We start from the raw sequence: 22,609 nt of genomic DNA, 5'->3' as shown, positions 1-22,609 counted from the left end.
AAACAGACATGACATAGATGGGGTAGGCAGGGAGGAAGGAGCATGGAGTAGCAGGGTAGGATGAGAGCTGGAAGGCTTTGATGAAATAGTGGGTCTTGAGAGCCCATTTGAAGGATTGTAGAGAGTCTGGTGGGTAGATGGAGGGGGTTCCAAAGGTGGGGGGAGCAGCACGGGCAAAATATTGGAGGCAAGAGTGGGAGGAAGTAATGATTTGACATGAGAGGCGGCGTGCATTTGTTGAACAATGAGCGGACAGGAGTGTGGAGGGAGATGAGGTCAGAGATGTAAATAGGAGAGGAGTGGGTGAGGGCTTTGCAATTTTGACAAATTTCTGCAAACACACACACACACGTGTGTGTGTATTTATAAATGACACGCTGTGCAGGGTGGCTCCACATTTTAATGTCGCTAAATTCCAGACACGGCTGTTTGAGGATTTATAGAGATCAGTTCAGCCAATTAAATGACGTGTTGCTGAAATTAAGAGAATGGTCATTTTTATTAGGTCTCTGCACTTTTGTCTCTGAAATGACCATCATTGGGATTAAGAATGCGTTTATCTGAAGATCTTAAAATATTTAGTTTACTTTGGCGCGAGGGGACTGTAAGACAGGTCAGGGTACATATCTGCCATGTGTATTGAAGCCTGTACATCCTTTGTAGTACTGGCTGCATGATCTATTTTGTAATAACAGTTTAACTCGATTACTGTTATTATAGTTTAAATAAACAAATAAGCTATATTTATGGCACCAACAGAGCAGAAATGGTCAACGGGTGTAGCTTCCTATTGACATGTTTCTCAAATGTGCATTTGAATGGTTATTAAATAATTCTAATTGTATTAAGTTATAACATTTCGCTGACTTCAAGAAATTGTGGACACATGGATCTTGAAAGTTTTTAAAAAGGTGTAAGGAATGAGGTAATGAGCGGTTGCTGATACCTAGAGTGGCTGTAGGTATAAGGGATTTTAATCCATTATTGGATGCATAAACTGAGGATATCCCATGCATTATGCTGAGATAGACATACATGCAGCTTTTTTACTTGGTAAAATCAGAGTCTGATCCTAGTCAGGCCATTGCATTTGCCCCATGGCATTCATGAAATTTATTTTTACAGTCTGTGCCCTAATAAAGAAGAATCTTCGCTGCTGGGTAACAACACCTCCAGTGTTTAATGATAAATGTGTTAATATTTTCCAGGTGCACCAGAGACTTCCTACATGGCTGAGCCAAAAAGTAGCATTTTGCAGTGCAGCATCGCCCCCTGATGGTGAGTAGATTTATTGCTATTTGCACAAAAGCAATCAAAACAAATGTAACCTAAAGGGCTAATTTTTACATGTAGTGTAAAATAAAAAGTTAGAAAAACACTTGGTTTTTTTTTATGTTTATTTAAACATGTTTCAAATGTTTTTTACACGTTTTCATAAGTTGCTTTTTTACGAATATAAAGTCTATTGTACTGATAAAATGCAGCAAAACTTTAGAACACAATGATGGGAACAAGCCCATAAACTAATTGCTCTTCTTAGGCATTAGTGGCTGGAAAAGGCACTAGTGGCAGATAGATGTTAACAAGCACTAAACCTGATACTAGTTGCCTTTTAGAAAATAATTGATAATCATCGCTGTTTATATGCAAAAGTCATCCTATTGGAGCAGTTGGTTTACAGTGCAAACTATTGTGTTGTCACCAAATATCCAAGTTCCAGTAAAATCTTGGAACATATACTTTTCAAGTGTTTTCATGGCCTCTTTTGTGTAAAGCTGTTTTAGCATCAGGGGGACCTCTTCACCTGAGTATGTTCCTGTCTGAGATTTTGTTTTGTTTTTGCTCTTTTTAAAATCCGTATATTTATTTTTGTCCATATTTAAATTTGATGAGACGGCTTGCACAAGGTTGAGGATAAGTGTACAGATCTTAAGTGGCTATTTACAGCTGTGCATCTGTGGTTTATATGTAATAAGTGTTATTTATTGGGACAAAACAATATTTAGTAGAATATTAATAGATCTTTATAGACATGTTCTGATCTGGTGTTTGGTATCTATATTGGATGAATTCTCAAAACATTTGTCCTGGCATCAGAATTCCTTCCATTAGGGCACTTACATTGTGCAGCTAAATTTAATCTCTCCTTCCCCACCACAACTGGCTATGATGACAGATAATGCATAGATTATTATGGGAGGTGCAAGCAGATATTGAACATGACCTTTGTTTAGCTAAGGCGGCACGTTGAAACCTTGACCCAGATGATCCTTAAACAATGCTGACCATAATAGCTAGCAACCGGCATCCTAAGCACTGCTAGGTATTTTCTATTTCCCCACAGAAGCAATGCTATGTATGTGGAAGGCGATTTGAATGCATGTTGGAACAATTTCCTTAGGAATGTAATCCCAGTCCCTTAGGTGAAGGCTACATTCATGCCCTTTTTACTTACTGACTTTATTGTCCTTTCTCGTGCAACTGAGTGATCTCCATTTTAGATTAGTGCAGTATATATGCTGCTTATTGTGTCACCCTCAGAGCTGAAGGGTAAAGTCAAACAGGACTACAAAGCTCAATCATTTTGCCGCTATCTATGCCTTTTCCGCCTCCATTATCTACGCCAGTGGTTGACATCCAGATACACTTCCAGGACCCTGTTTACTGCCCTCCAACTTCCAGAAAGGCTACACGTTACATTTAATTACATGAATAAAAAATAATTGGCCCAACATAAACTCCTCATCCCTACATTATTCATCCTCCAGTGCCCCACCCCCACCACTTTTTATTGTTACCTTAGTGTTCTTACTTGCCCACAGGGGAACACATGCCATGACCTGAGAACCTATGGCATTGTGTATAATGGAGGGAAAATTCAGAAATTGAACAGCATTTCTTTAGCTACAATATCTGACTTATTAAACCCAAGGGGAGATTATCAAACCTTTTGAGAGCAATAAAGTGGAGAATACCAACCAATCTGCTTTTAACTACCACTTTATAGACTCTGACAGATAAAATGATAGCTACAGTAGAGGTTTCTCCACTACCCCCCCCCCCCCCCCCCCCAAAAAGTGAGTTATTTATTATACGGTGTGTTTTAAGTTAATGATAAACTTTTACCTCATCAGGTGGGCTGGGTCCATAGCATAACAGAACCTAAGATGTTTTGTATTTCACTTTATTTTCTCAACACCCTATATTCAATATAGAGGATTGTTCACTAGATTTGGTGTTGGCACTTAGTTTATATGTCTGAAATGTTGATTATATGTACCAGTCTGTAACGTAGTTTTTGTTTTATGTATAACAAGAAAACTTTCTGTCAGGAATGCTATTGGTTATTTAACGCACCTGACATTTCTACATATATCAGACATTTCTGCATGTAGACCCGTTCCATTGTTAGTGTATCGGTCCTTTCCAGAGTCAGGGATTTTATGGTGGTTTTTTTCTTCTTTATCATTTGTGTTAATTTTTATAGTCTGGTGTCATTTACCTAAAGGACAGTTTAGAAAACTCCTTTAGTCATCAGAGGCTGGATGAGGAATTCCGCTGAGGTTTCTTTGTCTGTGTTTCTCTGTATTGTCTCTCCTACTGACTGAAGAAAATGTACCAGGTGATAAGACCGTGCCCGTGTACAGTGCGATGCATCATTTTCCAACTAATCCATTGTCACTGGGCTGTAGAAAAGCAATTATCCTCACTGACTCACTTCTCACAGCAACCATGTGTTGAAGTCGGATGGGAATATATATTGTTCGAGTAAGGTATTGGGTTGCTGTGATAATAGATTGAGATTTCTCCTCATTGTGTACAAGTAGTTTGAGCTGGCCTATTGTTGATCGTTTAAACTTACCTTCCTGGTTTTTTCTATAGTGATTTCCATGGAAATAGCAATTGGGAGGACGACGCTTTTGGCATAAGCTCCCGTTTGTGGCTATTTATTTGTTTTTTAAGAAGTAGCCAACTGACTTACCATGACCCCTCTCTTGTCATGTTGCATTCTCTGCTGTTGCTCTTGGTATGAAGTCCTACTAAAGTAATAGTAGTAAAAGAAACTTATTTAATGAGCTATTCATAGTTGCACTGTAATGTGACTATGTATTTACATATGCATGGCTTAATCTTTGATCAACCAGGTAACTCAGAGGACAGGTTGCACTCTCACTACGGGGGGTGGTCAGTGAGGAAGAGTCAGGTAGTAGTAGTCCGATTTTATCTAACATGTGAGAATCTTCATCTTCTAACAGTCAAATACAGTGGCGGTTGTAACGATAGGGCTGCAGTGCAGTCAAAAACTAGCAGAGGGGAGCAGGATAGCTCAAGCCTATAACTGTGCATGTAAATGCTTCTTCATATTACCGGGAGTCTGTAGGAACGGTGACATCAGAGGCGTGTATCACAGGCGCGGGCAGAGCAGTTACCGGCCTACTTGCTTTGTCTGTCCGCCCTCCCATTGGCTAGTTGTCTGGGGGGGGACTGGGGGGCTGGCAGATACACCATGGAAGTGACTTGGTGCAAGCATAAGGAGTGACTTTGACAAGGGCCAAATTGTGATGGTTAGCCTACTGTGTCAGAGAATCTCTAAGACAGCAAGTCTTGTGGTGTATTTCTGGTATGCAGTGGTTAGTACCTTCCAACAGTGTCCAAATGAGTTTAACAGTAAGCGGAACACAAAATACATTTTAGTGGAAAACGATGTTTGCAGTAAGTGGCAGACAAATCTATTGAGTAGTGGCATAGGCTTCTTTTATAGAAGTAAGGCAGTGAGCACTGTACAGATTCTGGAGACCCAAATAGTAGACTAGAGACTTCTGTAGATGGTGAGCTAGTAAGGGGAGTGCAGCGTGATTAGAAGAGTATGCGTGAAGTGCCAAATGTACGTGTGCCAGTGTTATGGAAGGATTTGAGGCAAAGGTTAGCTTGTCAAAGTTATGGGAAGACTGAGTGGAGAGTGACAGTGATGACTAGTGAGTTATGGTGGAATGTAAATCTTTCGGGAACCACTATGAACGTTCGTTTGCAGAAAGCACATTCATGGTATTTGCATATCTTAGAGTAGGAGGTTGGCATTAGGGCATTGACCAATAGCTTGTGTGTGTTGTAGAGACTTATTCTGAAGCTGTTGTGTAAGCTGCATAGCTTTGAGATTGGTACAAGTTTAGAATACAGTATGCTCAGTTTCCTCTGTGTGTACTTTTAGATGCCGTTAATGAGTAGATGGCAGAAAGTCTGTTATAGGCCAATACAAAATAAGAGTTTAGGAGTGGGCAAATTAAACTTAGAGAACATCTGCATACAAGTTACAGATGTGTCCATATACACGTAACACGTGAGTGCCGTGTGACTCTGTAACGCTGAGCATCTTTTCATGCAATTTTTTGTCTTAAATTGCTACTTTAGTGTCAGCAGCTGTGACACTGTAACTTAGCATTTCACATGCAGGTACACCCGCAGTCGCACACAGCACATAGGCATGCCGCATATCATTTTAATCAGCAGAAGCTGCCTGTGCGTTCTATTCACACTGTGTGAATAAGACTCATTTGAAGGTAAAGATTGCACAAAAAACTCATTTGGCGCTATCGAGTCACATCATGGCATGGCGCTACCGAGTCATGGCGCAACTAGAAGGGCTGTTTAACGTGCAAGGAGGCTAGGTGTATGTGGACAACAGTGCCAAATGTATAATTGAGATCTAAAAGGAAAAAACTAAATTCATTTCTTGATTTGAAGTTTGTGCTGTGCAAAACCTGAATTGAGGAATGTTTAGGTAAAGGAGTTGGTTAGTTGAAAGGGTAATCTGTAATTTTGTAGCTTTGAGGAAAATGGGAAGATGTTAGTCAGGGGGCAATGATTAATTGTGCAATCAAAGAGTTTAAATGCAAAACTATGTACTCAGGTCAGCAAGTAAATCCATCCAGTACACGATTTGTTCACTTTTATTTTATCTGACAGTATAGTAATGCATTGGGTTATGGACATGCTTAAAATCTCCTCCTGTTTTTTCCTCACCTTGCTAGATGTGACTGTGGTTTACCAAAACGGATTGCCTGTGATAACCATTAACCTCCCGTCCCGGCAGGAGAAATGCCGATTCACTCTAAAGCCTATTTCAGATTCAGTCGGAGTATTTCTGCAGCAGCTCCAGGCAGAAGACCGAGGAATAGACCGGGTGGCTATTTACTCCACAGGTCTGTATACCAAGCCAGACTTGGCCTGTACATTTCACCTAGGTGCAGTACATGTCCGCCACCATTTCTATGCAGAGGATTAGTCTGCGTGCTGTACACCTACCGCTGACATCCGACAACCTTTTATTGGCATCCCATACAAAGTGACGTCAGGTGAAATGCTGACATAAAGAGTAGGAAAAACACACACCTAATAGTTACAGGAAAACATTCATAACTTTCTCTCGGGAGGCAGCCAGGATGCCGACGGGCGAAATGCTGACCGCCGGCTTCCCGACTGTCAAATCCCGGCAAGGTACTAATGACAGGCGTCGAAATCCTGACAACTGTCATTAAACCTACGCCGGGAGCCAGATGGCCAGCATACCGAACGACGGTAAGCCGGGCGAAGACAGTCTGCATGTAGGGGTGGGGGGGCTGTCTTCCAGCGTTGGGATTTGAGGTCCGGCGGTATTTCATACCGATCCCCTTTATCCTGCAAAATTAGGTGAGGTAAAGTCTATTTAATTTTTTATGAATATTAAGTGATCTATGCTATAGCATTACTCTTGTTTTCTTCTTTGCAGATGGATCCCGTGTATCATCTTCCACAGGGATAGAAGTTCTTCTATTAGATGACTTCAAATTGTCCATTAACGATAAAACATACGATGTGCGACCACCAAGGCGAGGTACGGTTATAGGTGTCTAAGCTGTGTCTGAGCATGTTTGCAGAGCATTGTAGCTGAACATACAGATGCCTAAGTGGCCTTGCCACCATGTGTGTAGTCCCACCGTTAGCCCCTCTTCTGCTTGGTAAAGGTTTCGTAGCGTTAGCTGAATCTTGGCGATTTTTATTGTGTTTAAATACCTTTTCTACCTTAAATTCGGAAGTCAATAATATAACCGTTCAGGAACACAAGTGCATCATTGTACTCTGTCCTTTTGACATCACGGTGTCCTACTCAGACTCCTCTGGCTCTCGCACTGTAATGCTGGCCATACACGGTGCGATGCACCTTGTATTGCGACTGCCGATCCGTCAGCAGACTGATCGTGCTGTCACTGCCGGCATTCGTGCGGTCCCCGCAGACCGCATGATATGCCGGCTCCCCCCTCCACCATTTGAATGGGATCGTACATCGCATCCTAGGTCAGATGGTTTTGCAGGAAGACCTGGGTATGCGATGTACGACCCCGCGGGAACGCGCAGCACGATATCAGGTACGATATCGTGCCCATACACTGCACGATATAGCACCTATGTCGTGCAGATCTGTCGGATCGGCACGTATATCGTGCTGTGTATGGCCACCTTAACTTGCCACCGAAGGTGGATTGCTCCTCTCACCATACCCATTTAATGTTTCAGTTTCACTTCTCTTTCATTCTGCCCATATCTTTATATCTTATATGGGGGACTTATAGTGAATTCTTTTGACGACATTAAAATAGCTTTTTATTGCACATTCATTAGCTGGGGAAAACCAGAGAAAAAAAAAAAAAATATATATATATATATATATATATATATATATATTTTATTTTGCTGCAATCTTTCCAGTGTTTACCTTTTACATATTTTTCTGGTATCAGCAATCCCAGAATTTTGCCCTAAAATGTAGTCGTCCTGAATACAGAGAATGTATGTGTCAAAGGTTCAGGGAGTAATAATAGCATTCACATATATTCAAGCAGCTCAGACCTCTTCTCCTGTTCAATACAGGTTTAAAATGCTTGTCCAATCCCCAATAGTTATTAATGTAGAAGTACCCCAAATGATAGGTGGCCACCTTATTTAGTCCGTGCTGCTCTGCAGTCCCAGTGTGTAAGCAATAAGTTGACTCCGCTGCAAAAGCCGTCTGATGGCAATCGCTCATGGTTCACAGTCACTGGAGCGATGCTCCTAATTAATACCTTTGGTGCGTTTCGTCTCTAATTGAGTCTTTTTAGGAGAAATGAAATCTCATTCATACTTTGTTTAAATTCAGAGGCAATCTCCCTAATTAGGTTGCAGCTGTGTTGTCCCACAGCTATCAGTACATTCAGTTACAAAATTATTCATACAATCAAACAAATAGCTTATTTTTATAAAGCACGCATCTATTTAAAGTAATTTAATATATCCAATTTCAAAGCAAGTATTTCTTAAATGATAAAGTTGAATCTCCAGTATAAATGACATCCCTGGATCCGTCGGCTCATCATTATGTCATCTAAGTGTGCTGAAATGATCGACAGTCGGAGTAGCAATATTTATATGTACCTCAATCCCTTCAGTTATTCTGAGAATAATCAGCATAAATTCAACAATTCTCTGCTTGTGTTTTAATAATAGACCTTTGAGTGTCTGTTTACTTCTAAATAAATACAATAAAAGTACCGGATCCTCCCCTTTTTCATGAATTTGTTGACCTAAATTTGATTTCAGATGCATAACTGGACAATCTCTGTCTCTAAAGGGCCGAGCAATCCTAAAATTGCCAGCAATCATCTTAAATGTACAACAAATAAACATTTTAAGTAAAATGGCCAAATACAGTTACAGTTGATGTAAAAAGGGTACAAACCCTTATTTAAATGGAATGCTTTTGTGATGTAATGCCTCAATAAAGATGATCATGAGTCTTTTTTTTTTTTTTTATAATTACCATCTTTAATGTGGCATGTAATAAATGTATATTACTTTGGCTTGCATAAATAAAACCAGATCTTATTCTTATAAGCCATATATATATTTGAACATATTAATGTTTTTAAAAAAAAAATCAAATGTTAAACATGGCATTTAGTATTGGGATGTACCAACATTAATAGTGTGTGGGTATGGAGGTGGGGGCTGCTCATTAGATAGCAAAAACAGTATTTGGTTTTAGTAACTGTTTACAAATTAGATATTGGGTTGTTTACCGATTGTTGGTCATCATCCTAGAGCTCTTCATTGGCATTTCCTTCTCTTATACACCAGAAACTTTTTATAACTTCTTAATTACCATAGGATACAATCTCCAATTACAAAGAGTAAGGACACTAAAGAAAAACAGAATATGAAGTAGCTCATTTTAAATGAATACTAGTGCTGTATTTAGCATGTATAAATGTCTTTAGGAATACATTTCCTTATGTTCAAATATATAATGATCAGATTTTACTTCTGCAAGTGAAAGCCACTGTTTAGTAAATGTACTCTTTTATTGCTATTTTAAATGGGGTTTTTTTATGGTTTTCTATGTGTTTTAAGCTTTTAGCTGGTTATTTTTGCCAGATTTGGTTTTATACAAACTGTTCCTTTGTTCTATTATATACATGTTATGGACTTTTAAGCTATTGCCTTTATTATTTCATTGGGGTAGCTCCTTGCACTCATTTCTGTACAGATGTGTCCTCCTACACTATTGCTGCAGTCGCACCAGATCCCATGCGGCTCCTTTGCACTGAGCGTCTTTCACCACAATAATGTCTGTCACAATGTGATGCAACAAACCGCTTCCCAAGACTGCACTGATGAATTTCATATGCAACACTTGTATGTCTGTGTGTGACTGAGTCTGTATACAAAGTGGTACGATGCAGCGGTCGCAGATTTATCATGGCAAGTTCCATTGTGTTTCGTATACAAACTCAAACGCACATGGATATACAAGTGTCACATACAGTATCAATTTAATCAGCAGTCTCATGAAGCAGTTTGTCAATTGTGACTAAGACGCAATTTCGGGCAAAAAAGATGTGGTAAAGACGCTAGGCATTCCACGGGACCTGGTGACTCGCTCGTGCCAGGCTAGTTGTATGAGGACACATCTGTACTTGATGAAGCTTGGTATGTAAAATTGATCAATACTACTTTTATAGTCTTAAACATTTTTACTTGGAAGTTATTGCATGTCTATGTAAGTCTGTTGCTTTTGGCTCTTTATGTAAACCACATTTGTATTTTGTTTTTTTGTATGTTAAGACCTTTTATGCCACGAAGATGCAACGACCATGAATGACCTAAAGGCTCTTGTACAGCAGTTGTACACTTCTATTCGCGTTGACGAGCACCAGCTCAACAAAGAGAGAGAGCTGTATGGCCGTCTAGAGGTCCTGCGGGAACAGCTAGAACCACTTGAGAAGGTACATAGATTTCAGATACGGACTCCAAGGATGTTTTGCTGGTCTCCCCTTTCTGCAGTCTTGTGGCTTCGAAAAATCTCAAATACGTAGATTATTACAACCCAGTCAGAAGACATGAGTTTTAAGTAATTTTTTTTGTTATCCAATTGGCTAATCCCTGACAAATGCGGACTAGTCGGTTAGGAGACATTTGTAACAAATCTAAGTTGCCTGATTAATATATCATGGCAAACTCAGACATAAGATCTGAGGCATAAGTATACTTGTACTTAGTACAGGTTATGAATAATTAAAACACTATACTATCCCTACAAACCTGTACAGTTTTAGAGACAAGTACAGATACTTCATACGCTTATCCTTTTTGCGCCATATGGTGCGACCCACAGATAGCGATTCCCGTGCTACATACTTTTTCCTTAATTTTGCTACTTTACTCAATTTTGCAACTTTCTTTACTTTACCTGTAGTTTTCAATGTACTTGGGAATAAAGTTGCCGATTATGCATAACGATGCATGGCACTGGTCACTCGTATCGGACCTGTCTCTTGCTTTTTTTTCTACTCTTGTAAATTTTTTCCTCCATTTTCTTACTCTTTCCTTATTTTTTTTTTTGCTTACAGTGTACTAGGTGCTTAGGATTAGTCATTTTACCACGTCTTAAATCGCAAAGTCCGTGGCATCTTAAATGGAGCTGTTTGGCGTGATTTGGAGGATAGGTGTACACATCTGTATGAGAGACTTTCATTTAAAAATATATATCATGTTTTTTATTTTTGTTAGTCTTTTGTGCCAGCTCTAATGTCCCAACACCTTTATTTCCACATTTATTTCAGCCCTAGCAGTATTCTCTGCTTATACCGTATATTTACTTTGTATTTTGCTGCATGGAAGTAACAAAAGTGTGGATTAAAATCACGTAAGCAACAAGCTCATGTCACACAAACTCACTCTGTACAAATGCTGCTTGCAAGATTCATAGAATGGATCAATTTTCCTGTCATGGATACTCTGTACATAGACAGAATGTTATCTGCAGGGGAGTACAGGGTGTTTTACTCCTCTATTGGCCCCAAAGTTTTTCATATAACTTTTAAAGCAATTGACGTAATTTAGTGAAGTTTGACTCAGCCCCACCTCGTATCTGTGTGCTACTGTATGTGCTGAACCGGTACACAGCTGAACGACTTATATTTACTGTCCAGACGTACTGCAAAGGTTCGTATCAGCAGGTAACACACAGACATGATGATGATGTGGACGCCTCAGTACACAACACAGAAGCAGGAATACCTACTGACTACAAAGCAAATGAAGACAAAGGCTTGTGTACTGTGGTGCACAAAGACCAAATTAAATTAAAATATAACTTTTATTATATATACTAAATGTAGATGCCTCCGTACATAACATCACTGTCAGAGGCAGCAATACCTAATGACTAGCAGTGGCAGCTCCAGCGGTGGGGCTGCAGCGCAGTCCAAAATTTAAGTTAGGGAACCACACTAACTATCATCCTCACTGGCCTCCTCACTGGCAGTTGACATGTCTCCCCTATTTGAATTTTGGACTATACTGCTGACTAGGGTGGGAACAGCTGGCCTCCACTTCGTGCATGCATGATCAGCTGGTCTGGTTGCTACTGGAGACCACTTTCAACACTTGCTATGACTTCCTCATGTTTCTCATACACCAAGGTATGTCTGTGTCACATTTCACTAAATTCCATCAATTACTTTAAAAGTTAATAAGAAAAACTTTGGGGCCAAAAGCGAGTGCAACACCCTGCAGTATTTAGCAGAGGTTCCCAAATGCGGCCCTCAGGGCTCACCAACAGTTCAGGTTTTAGAGATATCCATGGTTGTGTAGAGGTGACTTAAATACTACCTCAGCCATGGATATCTCCAAAACCTGAACTGTTGGGGAGCCTTTAGGACCGTGTTTGGGAACCTCTGGTATATAATAATATAAGAGAGTACGTAAGGCTACAATAGAACTGCAAGGACCATGCAACATATTTGGCTTGCAATACGTGTGGTGGTCTCAATTTCAACTGTGCATTACAAATGATCACATATATGACAAACATGTCTAAAACAAAATGTGCCTATACCTCGTTAACATTATAAAATTCCCCTCACTCCTTCCCAGGAACCCTCATCCATGCTGGTTTAATCTTTGGTGAACTAGGTGAGGTCTATCATACCCCAGTATGATTTAAACTCCTATAACTTTTTTTTAAAAAATACTGCGCGCAAGTTGCAGTTTTGTGTAGCTGGAGTTGTGACGTTGACATTTTGCATAGTGACGGTGGCTTAGTGCGGCGTATGCCAGCACAGCGACTACAAATGCCTAAGTGTGTGAGACCCCACATGGTTCTCCATGTTGATTTTTTTTTTTCCACCTGGTTCACGGAAGGTTAATTTTAATAGATGCTTTTCTCAAAAATTTCTCCCTTCAAAGCCTATCTCCTATTTAGCACTAAATGATGTGACACAAGAAGGTATCCATTTCATACCTTATACAGGCACATAGAGGCTTCTAATACCAAAGATTAGCAGTAGATGATGTTACATACAGAACATAGCTGTTTTTCTCTCGCTTAACTACGAGTGATTCTTGTCATTGTTTTAAAGCAGCCTGAATATGACTTTTGTTTAGAGCAGTGGTTCCCAAATTTTTTCAAGTCACAGCACCCTAGAGTATCAGCATTTTTTACAAGACACCCCTGGGAGAAAATGAAGTATATTGTGCTTATATATGTCACCCTTAGGGTCCATTATGTGGTGGTTTACAGGACTGCACTGCTTTTTGTCCACATTTTTTTATTGGCAATCATTCGCATTGCTTTTGCTTATTACACTGGCTAAAATCATTTTATTTGGTACTGGACCACCAATCCGGGGCACCACTGCAAGTGCCCTGAGGCACCCCAGGGTGCCACGGCTCCCAGTGTGGGAACCACTGGTTTAGAGTGCTAATTGTCAGAATAGTATGGAGGGTAGTGGTTGTAAGTATTTTAAAACCTGAAGTCACAAGCACAGTATGTACACTGGTAGCACGTGTCCATTTTTAATGGGTTTTTTTGTCTACATTTGTGTGTGCGTTTTTGTTTTTTTTTCATGTTTTTTTTTCTTTTTAAGATAAATATGTAGAATGTTGGTTCTTATCAGCAGATACACTGTTGACCAATGTTTTACTTACCAGGTTAGGATTCAGATTGCTCAGAGAGCAGCAAAGAAGACCAGGTTTGTCCAGTGGTGTGTCTTAGCTTACATGTCTGTACAGTTTGGCGTCCTCGCCCGTCTGACGTGGTGGGAGTACTCTTGGGATATCATGGAGCCGGTTACCTACTTTATCACTTACGGCGGTGTCATTGGAATGTATGGGTATTTTTTACTAACGGGCAAGGTGAGCAATGTACCTTTTAATAACTTGTCAAAACACTGGAAATTGCTATATATTGTCAACGTCAGATGAAACAATACATTAATGTTTTCTATAAAAGTGCTTGTGACCCAATGAGAGGCTTGTTGCAACATGCACATATCTACGTTTTAAATTTATATTTTCAGAATAACACTACAGTGCAAAGATCTAACATTACTTGTACTTTGTTTAGATGCACACACAGTGTGCCTGATGTAGAGTTCAATGTACGCCTGTGTGCGAAACGTATTTTGGATGTTTTCTCACCATGGGCCATATTCAATTAGGCTGCGAAAACGGGTTATCGGTGATAATTTATCGCTGATGACGTAATTTTTGCCATTTTGACTTTTCCCCATAATCAATTCCAAAGACTTTTCGCAGGTGCGGAAAGTCTTTGGCAAAAACTGGGGATAACTTTTCAGCTACAGTATGAATAGGTGGCGAAAAAAATGCAGAATTGGGGTTTTGGGATGCAGACTTTAAAAAGTATCGTGCAGCCCTATAATGTTCCCTAAAAGTAATGTGTAAAAAAAAATGTTAAAGTACCATAGGACATCCCCAAAAAAAGTGGTTTCGTTTTTTTGGGGTGAAAAAGATGCATAAAAGCACCTATCGGGACCATTTAAAAGCCTCAAATACCTTTTAGCAGGCCAATTTGGGGGTGCCCACAGTGATCCCCCATGTCAGACCATCTTTTTTTTTGGGGGGGGGGGGTGAGAGGCTGATTTCCCCAAAAGTGACAGGACTTTTCGATACTTACTAAGGGACAGGCGCATCACAAGATACGTACAGCTCTGCATTTGAAGGAATACTCACATTTACTTTAATGTTGGAGCACTTGCAACCGGATTCTGGCCAACTTTGTATAAACCATTCCGCCAGTAGAGTACACAGAAGTTATCCCTGTAAATGATGGAACCTGCACAATTAAATAACAAGTTTTTCTTATAGTAGTTTTCTTTTTAATGTAAACCAAACATATTTTTCTTTCTACAGGAATATATTTATCCAGATGCCACTGACAGGCAGTTCTTAAATTTTTTCCATAAAACGTCCAAAAAAACGAGTTTTGATTTTCTAGAATACAATCGGCTCAAGGATGCTGTTGCTCAGGTATGCTTTAAAAATACTTTGATTCTGGTTCCTTAGTGTTTTTGTGTAAATAAAACTTTGGTCTACAGCCCCTGTTGTATTCCACCTGCCAGAGCAATGTTCGATTCAAACCCCCCAAAAACACATTTGAGGAAGACATTTTATTCACTGAACTTATGCCCATGCGCTGGATAAAACAGATGACCACGCTAATACATAAAAAGATTTTATGAAAATAGGTAAGACCGATAATAACATGAGCCACAGTAATGTAGATAAACCAATGAACTACAATTCAAATAATTAAGGACCATAAATGGATCACTTAATCAAGGTGGTTCACCGAAGTTGTAATGAATAAATATCCACTCCTGAATGAGTAAATATTCCTCTAAGTATGAATAGTTTGTGAGGGAAAAGTGCATGGGTATGACCTCATAAGGGAGATGATTAGTCACCTGTAAATTGCCGTCCAAACGATGCCCTGTGTGGTAGAAGAAAGTCCAGTACCTGGTAGAACACCGGGATCCGTTCCCGACGGGAACCTGGCATTGTACACTTGCCGGGCTGACTTCAACAGCGTAACATGGGCTGGAGGTGATGGTGAGTTGCGGCTGTATGTGGAAGCCGTTGGGTGTACCTCCTGTTGATCTCAGTGTGGGGCTAAGTCCTCACCGGCAATAAGCAGCCGAGATATGGTGGGAGGTAGTGGGATGCCGTGATGTATTGACCGGCTGGCGTGCCTCCCGTGGGAGTGGTGTACAAAAAGTCCGTGGCTCAAACTAACTGGGCAAATGAGCTCCACTTCTTTTCCCTTGTATACATTGTTTAGCATGAGCAGTATCTGCTGTGTGAGCTGCTCGTTAAATCAGTTATATACATCTGTCCTGTCAGCGCACCTTCATTTAGTACATTATGCCCATGCAGCTGATCCATTCATTCGGAACGCAGAACAGCCCAAAGGCAGCTATTATAAGTTCTCCTATTAGAGTACTTTCACTTGCTCCTACTGCACCATTCTCTTGTCTTGAGCCTATACTTCAACAAAAGTAAAATGAATGTTTTCCATATGTTGATATGGGAGGCAGCCCAAGGTGACTGTCTTATACTATGTGCACATAAGTATCATTTTATAACTGTCCCTTCTGTTTATGACAGTAAAACGTAGGGAATACAGAAGCACACAGTGATGGTTGATCTCCATTGAGAGATTGCAGTGCATGTGGCTGGATGCAGGGATGGGGAGGAATAGACCGTGTTCTGCTTTACCTCATGTCATAGACACTTTTCATTGCCTCTACATAAACATCAATGTTCTCTTTGTGAGCTTCTGTCTTCTCTCAGATACTAAGAAACGGAATAAAGAAGAGAGATCTTTAAATAATGCTCATATGTAAGATCGCTGTTACTTGCCTGCACCTACAATGGATTGTGTGGTTTCCACCATTTAATGCCACGGGTAATTGGAAATCCCATTTTGTGCCTCCCTCACTATATAAGCCTCCTAAATGTGCATTATGGGGTTCTTTGTCTAGAAAGACACATTGTATGCTCATGGGAGTGTTGTCTACCTTTACTTTAACTATACACCTCTATTGAAAAAGTAATTTACACAATGTATGAAGCCAAATAAAATTCCAAGATGCATTGTGGGAAACCACTTTTATTTGTGGTTCCAATTGTTTCGCCTATACAAACATGTAACTTTCTGTTTTATTTCCAGGCTGAGTTGGACCTTAAAAGACTGCGTGATCCCCTGCAGATGCATCTCCCAATCCGACAAATTGATGATGACAAAGATTGATTATTGTGTAGCTCTTAAATCCCCAGCGAGACCTGTGGATATCTCTTGCCTTTGAATAAAAAGCGTTATAGGTGATAGCTGGGATGTGGTATTGGGATAGGTGATCATTTTTCCCTCCATATATTTTTATTTTTTATTTTTTATTTTTTTTCTTCATTTTTTGTGTTCCTTCCATAAGTGTTTTGATGGGTTTTTTTCATTTTATTTTGTTTTAACAGCTTAAAAAGATAAAAAAACAATCTTAAAGACAAGATTAATAATGGAATTGAATCAAAGCTTGGGGCCTTGCCATGGTTAAAAGCCTCTCCTCTAAGGGCTTGGAAGATTTCTTATTCAAATCATATCTATTTTAGTTGTCAGTGAGTGAAAATGAATGATACATACATGGATGAGGGTTCCGAAACAATTAAGTTTACATTTTTGTCTTTTGAGAATTTTCTTTTTTTCCACCCTAATTTTATGGTGTTTAGGATGTGGCAGAGTGCCTATAAAACACATTGGTTTAATGGTTTACCGAGCTGCTGGAGACACGCCAGTAACCTAGTGCACAATTAATGCCATTTGGAAGAGCGTTGGATCGGATGTACCAGGTGGAACCTCAGCATAACACTCGTCTCCAGTCTTGAAGCATTAGTTGTTGCAATGATGTTGAGGCGTTCTTGCGCCTTCCTGTCGTGAAACTCCAGGCTTGTGCATATGCCTGTCTGTGTTTAGATGCAACACTCAATTTTAATCCAAGTCCCAAACACAGTGAAACTTTTTGCTATGCATCTTAAGAAACCGCACGTGATTTTTCTCGTAATCACTTTCTAAATGTCCCCTGTCCTTCTCCCTCCCACTGCCTTGGCTATATATATTTCAGGGGCTCAAATGCATGAATAGTTTTTTATGTTTGTTCTTTTTTGGGAGGGAGATGTTCCCATGTCCCTGCACTCTTGGTTGGTGGCTCAGTGGGGTAGTGTTGCGTGAATATGAACAGTTACCACCTCATTCTGACATCATGAACATCAATTGTAATCATAAAGACTACATCTTCTGGCTGGTGTCCTGTTATTAGAAACACAGCAACGTCCTGGATGAAACACGCAACATCCAGCTATGTTTTATGTACCATATCAGTCACTGCAGGATTAGAGAGTGGAAACGACTGAGATATCGCCTCTATCTTTGTTCCAAAGATTTCAGGGGTTTTCTTTAACTTTTTATTTTTCCTTTGGAATAAGCTGCTCTTCCACAGACTTTCAATATCAAAACGGTGCAGTCTCTTGTTGGTGTTGGCATGGTGGGTAATAAGTTTGTTTCCGGCTACAAGTCCGTAGAGACTATTTTATTATTTTTTTTATTTTTTACTTTTTTAATTTTTATTTAAGGACTCCCCACTGTGAAAGGCTCCTACTTCAGGGATAGGATTACAGAACTAAAGGAGTGAAGCCAGATGACTGGTGCCTTGCATATATTGAAATAGAGAGGAGAGTACCTGTTCTCTTCATGTATTAAATAACCTAGCTGGCAGTTAAGTTACCAAGGACTCCATGCCAGCCTAACTCATGTCCACATGGAACATAGCTGGCAGCTGCTGCCAACTCTCGCAGTCTTAAGTAACTGCCCAATCTATGTCCCTCCTCTCAGGTGGATTGATTCCTTTTTTCCATAATTGTCAGTTTCTTTCTAGTCTTTGTCCTGTACTTTTTCAGAATTGTAGATCCATGCAGAACATAGGCTACAGAACACAGTAACTGCTTTCCAGAGATCATGATGATTGTCCATTTCCTGGCACTCTAGATGTAATACTGTCATGTTTGTCAACCTCTTTAATATGTGGGGTGGGAACAGCTGACGTGGAATTGGCAAGATTGACAGTCGTCACCTTATGATCCTTATGAAAAATGTAATGCATAGGATATTAAACGTAAGTTTAAGATCCATTTAAAGCTATTTAAACAACACTCAGTTGTGATGCCCAATGTGTAGCCCCTATAATTATGCTTCTGCTTGGATGACTATGATCTTGAACAGGCAATTCTCCTTTTAACACTAACACAAGCTAAAGCTTTTCTTTTACCATTTGCACTTCTGCTGCTGAAGGAGCTGGGAGCACATACCCACTGAGGCCTTTCCAGCAACACATGGTCTAATCATGTCTGTACAGTTGGAAATGAACAGGAATTGTCTCTAAAGGGTGGTGGGTGGGAGGGGGGTGTGCGGGGAGGTTTGGAGCATGGAGGAATGTCCTATAAATAAGCAAAATATAGATGTGTAAAATCCTGTAACATTTATGAAATATGTATAAAAGAAAAAAAATGTAATTCTGCAACAATAAACACTTATTAAATTTTTCAAATAAAGTTGTAAGTTTATACTTTGTTGAGGGTGGCAGCAGTTTTACGTTTTTTGATTTTCCCTTTTAATCAACTTATCATTGAACTTGTTAGTATGATTCTTCGTCCTCTTTAGGTGCCAATGGACAGGGTTTAATCCAATCCTCCCTGCCCTCCAGTGTTCACAATTTCAATCCTTTTATTTAGTTGAAATAACATGCCTTAAAATAAATGATACATGTTTTATATTTCTGGTTATAAAAACACATGATCCATGAGGAAAGAGAGGCATGAAGCGGGGAGCAGGGGAACACTATAGGGCAATGTTGGCTAACCTTGACACTCCAGCTGTTGTGGAACTATATATCCCAGCATGCCCTGCCACAGTTTTAGCATGCCCTAATAGCAAAACTGTAGCAGTGCATGCTGGGTTATGTAGTTCCATAACAGCTGGAGTGTCAAGGTTAGCCAACACTGCTATAGGGAGAAGGTGGGGTGAGGGGGTTCTGGGAGCAAATGGGATAAACAATAGAGGTAACATCCTGGGAATAGATACAAAGGGGGAAATAGAGGCACACATGGAGGGACAGGTACACATACTGGGAGACATGTACATACAGGTTTGATAAAGTGACTAATACAAAGAGGATGACACAGGCTGGGGATAGAACAAATGGCGAGTGGGGAATGGAGTCTGATGGACAGGGAGGAAAGAGGGCCCTACTTTGAGGTCTGCCTTCTGCCTGGACTCTCTGTAGGAAGCTGTGCAAAGGAGGGGGACTAGACCACCCACTTGCATTATCCCTCCAGGTGCACTGCAGCACCTCACAGTTTGGGAATACTGCTTTATAGAATTTATATAATAATTCTGCAATGTTCTCAGATTCACATGTGCAGTAGGAGTTCTCACTGTGGAGGAAAGAAAAATCTGCCACGGCCAGGGGTAAGTCTAGGGTCTGAGGGGGAGACGATACCCCTTTGTTCTTTGGGTCCAATACACTAGTTTATCAATCAGTAGTGTGCCTTCACTTTCTTGTCTTTTACATATTGCTATCATTGTATGTGCAATGCACTTACTGGGATGCTTTGTTCTATATTGTGAAATACTACCAGCAATATAACATAACTGCTATAACACTAAATGGCAACAATTGGAGATACATATATTCATACATGGGCATTCCTTTACCACCTTTGGTGTTGGACCACTCCTGGTGTGTGTCAGGGCCTAATTGTACCAGTCTTACACATAAGGTATCCTTTTGTCATCCCTATAATTTCATTGAATTATGTTATGCTCTATATTTTTAAACCTACTTTAATAAGTTATATTTTTATTTAATACAAGTAACAAATCTACAAATGTGGCCACCAGATAAGTTTTCTTTCTTTTCTTGCATCTCTGCAAAAAACCTACTTGCTGAGCCTTAGTTCATGCTTTAGGTACACTGTTATTTCTGTTCTGTTGCTTGTGGGTTGTTGTTGTTTTTTTTTTTTTTTGTAGCAATATTTTCTAAATTAATGTGCAGAATCACCCCCTTCCTTTTGATCATTATATGTCCTCCACTTACTGGGATGCTCTGTTCTATATTATGAAATACTGAACATTTTGGCAGAACTTTAAAATGCTGAGTAAGACTTATGAATTTTGTAGATTGTTACAAATGCATTGTTCTTCCTTTAGAGTAGTGCATGTGTATGGGTTATTTCTTTCACTGAATAAAATATGACGGTGAAGCTTTCATGTTTGCAAAGGGGGCTATTGCTTCATAAATATTTAATCTCCTGTATCTCGGTCTATTCTCTGAAGCTTTCTTCCCAAGTTAGGGAAGATGGGATGCTGATTTAAAATCACACTTAAAATTCTAGAATGCGCAGTGCATTAAGTCTATTGATGTTCTGCAGTCCTTTTCCATTTGCATATTCCGCATGCAGATTGAGCCACTCTAGTGCTTCTGTAATTTACATATTATAAACCAACACCATTTCATTAAAACCTCTGCATTTCAGCTTGTTACTACCTGCCATGTCCAATCCTCTGTCATCCAGAAAAAAATAGGTTGTTGTCTTTGGTGCATTCACAATATGGAAAATTTGTGTAATTTAAATCCAGTGCCAAATTTTGTGGATTTAAAAATCGTATTTAGTGACATTAATCTTATTAATGTTATATGCTTCTATGCCACTTTCCGTTAATATACCTATACATTATTCTGAATCCTATTAGTAATGTAGTCCACGCTTCTAACCTTCATGTGGGAACATGTCTATGCAAGAATCAATAAATTCACTGTGTGCACTCACTGGTGGAGTGTCGGGCTGTTATTTGTACCTAACTTATTAAACCTTATCATGCATCTTGGATTACACGGTGAATAGCATTGCATACAACAGTTGAAACATAGCTATGGGTGTTTTCAATAATGACAACCTGTCACTTCCCACTTGCCTATAACCGCCTTTCCTGTTACTGCTGTGAAGTTACCATTGGATGTTAGATTGCATTAAAATCCAGCAGCCTTTAGACGTTGGACTAACGTTTGCGATTTGTTTGGTTTTATGTATAGGGAAATAATTTAGGTTTATGAAATGAATTAAAACTTCCTAATGTCAATAATTTACCCGGATGTTAATGTCCTGCATTTTCTTGATTGCAAGGCACATGGACTGGGTGGGTAATGGTGAATGACAAAGTATGATGTATACTAATCCTCACTCATGCCAGATTTCTGAAGACCTGGTTTACTTGAATAAACTTTTCCTGAACAATTTTAGTTCACCACCCCATATTTTGCCTAAGGTTTGTATAATTGTATTATCTGGTTACACGTTTCCTCCCTTATTCTCTCCCTGCTCCCATGTTTCAGCTATGTTAACTGGAGGTTATCCGGAAACTTTCAATTTTATTAAGGAGTATCCAAATGAGCAGGTAATGGCTTTTCCTGATAAGTGCTTTATTGCCATATTGTAAACTTTACTTCTACCGTCTGAAAATGTACTACATTCTGTTAGAGAGAGGGGGAGGGGGTGTATGTAATCCAGGAATGAGGGGTCTAAAACTGTCAAATCTGTAATGTGACCTCCAGACTAGAGCGGTTGAATTTGTATCTGGAAATGAGAAATTCTCATTGTGAGTATAACCCAACTCGCCTAACTTACTGAAGGCTTTCTTGTAGGACATTTGGTGTGGACATGACCCTACTTTATGGAAGTCATGCAGCGGCCATGCTTAATGGCACCCAGACCTGGAGCACATTTATTGGAGAGAAAATAGGCCGCTACTTGTTGATGTAGAATAAAAAATACATTGCTGCGCCACTTTAAAAGCACCCACTCAATGTAATATATATGCCAGGGTTGTATAGGGGGTATATTTATTTGTAGCAAAATATAAAATATTTTTTATTGTTAAAACCAGTCCCATGCACTTCATACACACTGCTGTGTCCAACGTCACTTCATACCCACCATATACTGGTTGTCAGTTTAGCAGCCTTATACCCACTTATCCTATGCCTGATATAGCCCTCTGTCAAGTATTGTACCCATCATTCAAATCACAGTGTCCAGACTGCTATATAGTAAACCCATGCCTTCCATTCATATTCCTGTGACCTTTATTATGCCATCTAGATCCATGCCCATAAAACACCTGTCTGCCAAACTT

General features: G+C 39.7%; 1 protein-coding gene across 1 annotated transcript in view; it reads left to right on the top strand.

Moving 5' to 3' along the window:
• MCU (mitochondrial calcium uniporter) overlaps window positions 1–18,962 on the top strand; it is a 120,006-nt gene extending 101,044 nt beyond the window's left edge. Inside the window, exons 2-8 of the mRNA XM_088475744.1 lie at window positions 1,209–1,278; window positions 6,030–6,200; window positions 6,767–6,871; window positions 10,135–10,295; window positions 13,504–13,707; window positions 14,725–14,841; window positions 16,544–18,962. Of these exons, the coding sequence (XP_088331870.1) occupies window positions 1,209–1,278; window positions 6,030–6,200; window positions 6,767–6,871; window positions 10,135–10,295; window positions 13,504–13,707; window positions 14,725–14,841; window positions 16,544–16,624 (909 nt within the window). The 3' untranslated portion in view covers window positions 16,625–18,962. The remainder of the gene's footprint in view (window positions 1–1,208; window positions 1,279–6,029; window positions 6,201–6,766; window positions 6,872–10,134; window positions 10,296–13,503; window positions 13,708–14,724; window positions 14,842–16,543) is intronic.
• The last annotated feature ends 3,647 nt before the right edge of the window (window positions 18,963–22,609 follow it).

The sequence above is a fragment of the Taudactylus pleione genome, unplaced genomic scaffold (genome assembly GCF_031769625.1).
Source record: "Taudactylus pleione unplaced genomic scaffold, aTauple2 ptg000016l, whole genome shotgun sequence".
In the NCBI taxonomy this organism is placed as follows: domain Eukaryota; kingdom Metazoa; phylum Chordata; class Amphibia; order Anura; family Myobatrachidae; genus Taudactylus; species Taudactylus pleione.
The sequence above is the reverse complement of the archived record's forward strand: the minus strand, read 5'-3'. Positions and strand labels throughout refer to the sequence as shown.